We start from the raw sequence: 7,398 nt of genomic DNA on the forward strand, positions 1-7,398 counted from the left end.
GCAACCTATGTCTGTCCAATTTTTTGCGCGGTCAGAAGATATTAGAGAACTTCAAGGAGCCTGTTAAACTGGTCTTGGAGTACAAATATCGTGAGATATTTGTACTAGTTTCGCGCGTTATTTATTCTTGGTTTTCATGTTACGTCATAAAATTCTGAAATCAAAAATTCACTAGGCCTCGCTAAATTTTCGTTGTCATTAGCCGAAAAATAAACTAAAAATATGTATTTATCCAAATTTCCAGATCGATAGTGTCATTCGTTTTTAAAACAGTACATTTTGAATATTTGAGTCTCTCCGTCGTATGTGACATCAAGCTGAGTGCCGTGACAAAGCTGTTTTGTTTAAAAAAAGGCCTTTCCTTTCCATTTTGAGCAGATTGAACATTTCAGATATAATTAGTGGTGTTTATGTGAAAGTGTACTAGCTCTTAAGCCAAGGATAGCCGCTGTTGTAAACAGAATTGAGTTCCAGATGGTTTCTCTGACATCATGGCGGCCATATTTGTGTCCCTCGGTAGGACACAGTTACGGCATTTCCATACTAAGCTTTATAAATTTATGTGGAAAGGTTCGGAAAATAACTCGCGAACGGTACACTGCACAGACCCGAAACTTGGAGAAATTGTTTATCTATTTATCATCTATAATATTTGAAATTAATAGTTTCTGTAGTTGAATGGTTTCGAATTTATTTTTTGATTGCGTGACAGTGAAAACCAGCAATACTCCACCAAGCGGAGTTGGATTACTCTTCCGATTAATATATAACACTGAGGTTTCTATTCAACCATCAAACTCATTAGAAACCGATAACAAGTCATTTCAAACATTCATAGGGTTCATTTTAGAAATCCCCTTACAACATGCCTACTGTTTTTTACAGTCATGACTATTTGAATATTACAAATGCATACAGCGACCCGCCGACATTTGGTATGTACTGTGGTAAGAGAACTAAGTATACAGTTGCTGTAGTTGGAAACTACTCAGTGATAAGGTTTCACTCAGACAGTGATGACGTGCAAAGAAGAGGATTTTTGATATCCTTCACCGCTGTTCCACTCGGTAAGCAAAGTGGTAAAATTTACAGTAATTATATAACGTATTCAACTAAAAAAAATCGAAAACCCCCAAAAGAGACGTTCTTCTTTTTAAATTTATTTTTAATAAGCTTATGGATACTTTCGTTACAATATAACATGTAAATTAATTCATTCATTCTGGCTAACTGTACATTTTGGTTGCTTATCGAACCCAGTCAGCTTTATTACACGTTCTCAAACTCATTACAGTAAAAACCCGCATATAAGAACCTAGGTTTTTTCAAGTTAGCCTAAACAGGTTCTTATATAAATGGTATTTAGTGTAAAATTAGGCTAACTAAGTTCTTAATCAGGTTCTTAACTTTTGTTCAAGAAATAAAGTAGAATTTTTAAATGATCTGGTCTTTAATGTCCAATAACAGCATTCTTGGAGGCTTCGGTAAGCAAAATTCTATACTATTTTAATCTGATTCTGTTAAAATCAAACCTATACTGTAACCTTCACTATCATGAATTCCCAATAAATCTTGTATACAAAACAACATAACATGAAAATAAGAACCTGTTTTAGAATGTTAGCCTAGAATGGTTCTTATGTGAAGGGTGCTTAAAAATGAAATTTTAGCCTTACAGGTTCTTAAATGTTAGGTTCTTATACGCGGGTTTTTACTGTATTAATTTATAAAGTTAAACAAAGGAAATCCGAACCATGACGATGGTTTATATATATGTTATGGCGGCCATCTTAAACATGCCTTTATATTGTTACTTATTTTCGCGAGACTTAAATTTCGCGATTTACAAAAAGTCGCGCAATAAGATACCCGCGAAAATTAATTTTAAACAATTTCTATTGTATTTTTTATGCCAATTACGTATTTTCGGCCAAATCGCGAAAATTGGGTCTCGCGAAATATTCTCGTTCCGTTTTCGCGAAATTAAGTTTCCGCGAAAATAAATAGCAATAAGGTATTAATTTAAAGCCATGCTATGGGATCCCCAGAAGGCAATGATTCGGAAACAGCATGGTGGTGCATATGATACGAAAGTTTCAGTTTAGTAGCTCGACATGAGTTTTTCAAAAATATCCATTCGTGTCCACGTTTTGCCCACTAGTTGGCTTTAAAAGTATTTGTATTATGCTCACAAATGTCTCCTCAAGTTCGGGGCCCTAACATCAGATAAGAGAATGCGGAATAAAAGACAAAATCTTGGCTGTATTTGCATTTATCGTATCTTTTGTTTTGAAACAGCCATTTTGAATTTTTGATACTCGGTTTGCTGGTAAGAGGTCTGAGCTCGTCAAAAATACTCTCTTCTCGGTGTTTAAAAATGCGATAAAACACTCTCCTCGTGTATTAAATATCACATGAACCACGCAAATGTTTGTAATTCTCTCGAAAACCCCCAAATCAGTACTAAAACAACAGTAACTACTAATGCCTCCCTCGAAAACGCCAATTGGACATGGAGTCTTTGCAAAGGGCCCTGATCAGGAAAAGCACATTTCCTAGTCATTTGCCAACGACCAAACTCTCAAAGAAGCTCAGACGTCTCGTTAGTCGATTCTGGCTGTAGGTGGATGAAAAGCTCACTTGGACGTTATAAATATGTCATGAGCTACATTCCTATACAAGGAAAGACAAGTTACACAATCTTGAGATAGGGTTGTGGAAGAAAAAAAACCGCCAGTATTGTTTTACTAATAGATTCAAATCCTCAAACCAGCCGTCAACGGCGGTAAAAAAGAGCGCAACGTCTTCCTGCTCCTAAACGAATATCCTATTGCTTAGCGGAATTACCTTATTAAACCGGTGTTTATTATTCAACTTTTTTATAGATAATTTAAAAACCAACACACTGAAAAGTCCTGGACATCCATCCACGAAATATCCCCGAAATACACATCTTGTTTATACAGTACCGATTCCAGATGGCCAGGCACTGAGAATTTACTTTCACGACTTTAATGTACCATGCAAGTAAGCAAGAACATAAGTATTAAGATAGATAAATTTATTTACTGTATCACTGTATCACTATTAGGTCATTTGTTCATATAAGGTAAGGAGACCAGGTAAAATACGACACGTTAATTTTTATTACACTGTAGTGCTTCCTATTACGCTGTAGTTCCCCATTTCGAAACATAATACCAAAACAGCAAATGCAGTGCCCCTGCAGGGTTTGAAAAAATACTAGAAAATTGTAAAATAACTGCGCGTATTAACTGCAGAACCATGGAATCGGATAAGATGAATTTTCTTGAGTTTCACTCTTTTCAGTCGAATATAAGGAGATGAGAGCAGGGCTGATAAACATCTAATAACAAAGACAAAAAATAAACGATTATTGGACGAGGTTTAGCAAAATATATTTTTAGTAAATTTTGTCGTATGCAAGAAGGGAGGTTAAAGTACCACTGTGTAATTTGCACGACTTTGGGCTTTCGCTCTTACAAATGTTTAGTTTTGGACGAAAGTAGAGTAAGAAAAACACATTTTTTGCACTCCTTTGCATTAACGAGGAAGAGCATTTGGGTCAGCCGCGCCTAAAAGATGGACCAATCTTAGTACAACGGAAGCGAAGTCGCAATAAACTTTACGAGCGTGTCCACGAGAAAACGAGGCAGAGGGTCGTCATCATCATTATTATTATTATTATTATTATTATTATTATTATTGTTAGGGTGATACAGCTCAAATCAACGATTTCGTTCAAACATGGCACAAATGTTGGGACGATTACTTAACAGTTGTGACAAAACGTTAGGTTAAATTATGATATGGGATCACCTACAAAAAGGGGCCAGTTTTTACTAATTTATGCATATTTAATTTGCGGACTTCGATTGATCAGTTTAACAAGAAAAAAAAGGCTTTCTGAAAATAAATTCACTTTCTTCTCCTCGCTTTTAATAAGGTACACATCATTTTCGCACTGTTGGCAATAGCCCTTAATTAAAGCTAAAGGACGGACCATTAGAAAAGTGATGGGGGTAGGGGGTTTTCGGCTTGCACGTTTTTTTTTTTTACGCCCATTGCTTGTGCAGGAATTTTTTTTGCAGGTGTAACCCTCTGCTCGAATTTTTTTTGACATGTTCTTTTTTTAGACAAATAGATTTTTTTAAGATCGGATGCCATGTATTCTTACTTTTATACCATGCTTTTGACAGATGTTGCTTTGTTGACGATTTGCTAGATAATTTAAATATTTCCAAAGAAATGTTGTTATTCATTGATTTAATCCTTTAGGGACTGGTCAATACGTAGTGGGGAGTGGGCCGGAGCAATTGGAAAAGTGGCAGCTGGAGAGAGTCCACCCAAACCGATGTTATAATCACAAGCCACCCAGGGTGGTCCGGGGGTCCATGCTCCACGGGAAATTTTTATATCTGGGCCTTCTGAAATCGCTAGAGATACATCTAAAACTGCTCGCGTCAAGAAATTTATCAATTTATACTAATGAATACCACTGGGGATTTTCTTGTAACTATAACAGTTTAAAGACAATAAGATGTCCCACCCCGTGTGTGCAGATCAAACTACATGACCCACCCCCTTTCTACTCCGGCCAATACCCCCTCCCTACTTATTGACCAGTCGCATAAAGACCATCTTTAATCATTACATTTTTAAAAAAATATTAAGAATGGCTAAAATCAAATGCCATGTACTGTTATTTTATACGATGTTATACTGATTGTTTTCTTCACCCTATACACTTGTCAATAGCAATTTATATCGAATGTCTTACAAATGTTGGTGTCAAAGGTTTTATACAATAACTCTTGACAATAGCTAGAAGGCAAGACTTAAAACCACCGGCGTATGAGAAGAAAAGTTTTGCTTGTAGGGAGGTCAGGCTGAATGTAATTTGCTTAAATGAAACTAGAAGTTCAGCGCTGGAGACGCTAGTCTGAAGGGGGGTCCGGGGGCATGCTCCCCCAGACAATTTTGAAATTTCTAGGCTCGGAAATGCTATTTTCAGCATTATCTCTGATATATGTCGTTGAAAACGTTGATCTCATAAATTGTAAAATGACATGTGTTTTAGTACTTAATAGGAAATTTCCTTTGCATGAATTTTTTTCTTTGCCTTCCCCTTTGCACGAATTTTTTTCTTGGCTTTTCCCTTTGATTAAATTTTTTTTTGTCTTTTCCCCCACCCCTATCACTTTTCTAATGGTCCGTCCCTAAATATCTTCAGTTAGTAACAACTTAGACCCTGTTTACAAGGAGGTAGGAGAAACGCTAGTGGTAGGTTACCCGAGCAAGAGGATTACCCTAGCAGTGGCACATTTCTTCTTTTTTAACGACGTGTTTAAAAGGCAGCTAGGATTACAGCAGCACTAGGGTATTCCTAATTAAGCGCTTGGATAACCGTAGCTAAGCAATAGGGTTACCCTAGCACCAGGGCGTAACCCAAGCTGCCTTGTAAACGCTCTGCTAGGGACAACTCGCAACTTTTTTCGGCTCCATGGAGCAAAATATGTTTAAATATACCTTCAAAGTCAACGAATTGTGACCAAGAAAACTACTGAGTGAAACCTACCATAAGCTTTGCTCTAGAAACTGACTTAAAGGGCATTGATATATTTCCTTCTTGTTAAAATGGCTTGTGAAAGCAAGCTGTGTCCAAACCTTCCTTCTTTTAGATCAAAGAAAAGCTTCCACTTCCCATTACTAGCAGTATACAAGTATTTTCCCTTGCTGCTATTTTATAGTCAAAGTTAAGAAGGGTAAACGGTTTCCAGTTTTTAATGTAATAAGGCTCTGCGACTTTCTGAGGGATGAGTTTAATTATGCCTCTTCTATGTGTCATAGAAAGTTGGCCCATTTCAAATGCATAGTTAAGTGCCTTAACCAGTACACCAGACATAACACTCCAGAAAGGTTATCCATACCTTTTGGGAAGGCATTATTTTTTTAGTTAAAAGACCTTCACAGGCTGCTTGTTCTTCCTCGTTTAGTGTACAGTGTCGTTTTCATGTTTAAAAAACTGATAAACTCATTCACATCTTCTGGAGCAGTCCCAAAACTGCATTTTTTTGGGAAACCCGGAGAACTCTAGAAGCTACATGAAGCTAAAAGAAGCAGTTTTTGACCAACAACTAACATGTCATTTATTTCATTTGTATTGAAGCGTCACCCCTATAATCCTTGCCCTTTTCATATTAAAAATCTCTGTTTTTAATAATTATATACAAGCCTCGACCATTTATTTATCTATGAAGGTAAACAGAAGTTACTGCTGAGGCATGGTTATTGTTGTGAACATTTTGTTCATTTATATTTTCTGCGTATTGTGCTAAAATGCTAATAATTTCATAGTAATTTAGAATAATTACGGTAGCTTACAAACTTATTGCATTCTATTTGATGTATTTAAGTATTGCACAAACTACTATGTAACTAGAAAAAAGAGCAATTATGTATATAAAAGTTTGTAATACATTTGCAAGAGTTTGAATAAACAAAGTAATGAAGGTAAGTTATGTAGCGTAATGCTGAATATTTATAACATGTTATAAGCTCAGACTTGTGAAACAAAATATTTCTCAAGATAATAATCTCCCTCCGCGAACTAAAAAATATTTCCACAAAAAATTCTATTTACAAACATGCAAATACGGTGTACGTAACGGTATTCGTGACGTTTCTCTTTGTAGCGTTGACTATAGTTATTTGAGAATATCCAATGAGAAGAGCCAATCATTTGGAGTTTACTGTGGCAACGCATCCATGCATATTGGCAAAGAAGTTATTGTAACTGGAACCTGCGCAGTGATAACATTTCACGCAGGCAACGGCTTACAAGGACAGGGATTCTTTCTAATATTGATTCTCACTACTGTGGACCAAAGTAAGTGTAATAATTATACGTGATTGTATTTTTTTGGCAAGCTTCGGCGGCATATCAGGCGAGTTTGGTTGAGCCATGGTTCGTAGGATTGACAAGTCATCTTTTGATCACAAATTTCACAACTAGAATTTTATAGCAGAGCACCCAGCGGCTCGAAGGCCGCAGAGCAGAGCCCCATACCCATAGAAAATTAACAGACCCATGCTTTTGGTTTTTCATGGTCATCATGGCTAGCGGCATGGTTCGCGGGTGCGTGCGACGATGTTGCCCCAACATGGCGGCCATATTCCAGGAATAGGTTTAAGGTTATGGTAAACGTCAGCTTACATCTTTGATATTGGACATCAATGTCATGGTCAATTGACAGCTGCCAAAACAAGGTATCCGCTGACCAGTATCACATGACCATATTGCGGGCTCACATATAGAACTCATTGAGGTCGAATGTTTTTTAAAGTTTACCGCTGACCAAATAATGTTTAATGTTT

General features: G+C 36.7%; 1 protein-coding gene across 1 annotated transcript; it reads left to right on the forward strand.

Annotated features, from left to right (window-relative positions):
* Positions 1-865: 865 nt before the first annotated feature.
* Positions 866-6,910, forward strand: LOC144639521 (CUB and peptidase domain-containing protein 2-like; the record flags this gene model as incomplete). The annotated part of the gene is made up of 3 exons (XM_078498816.1): positions 866-1,067; positions 2,886-3,027; positions 6,717-6,910. Coding segments are annotated over exons 1-3 (538 nt in total), but the record flags the coding sequence as incomplete, so codon positions are not given.
* Between the last annotated feature and the right edge of the window lie 488 nt (positions 6,911-7,398).

This window comes from Oculina patagonica, unplaced genomic scaffold (genome assembly GCF_052425735.1).
Source record: "Oculina patagonica isolate OP01 unplaced genomic scaffold, crgOcupat unplaced1015, whole genome shotgun sequence".
NCBI classification, from domain to species: domain Eukaryota; kingdom Metazoa; phylum Cnidaria; class Anthozoa; order Scleractinia; family Oculinidae; genus Oculina; species Oculina patagonica.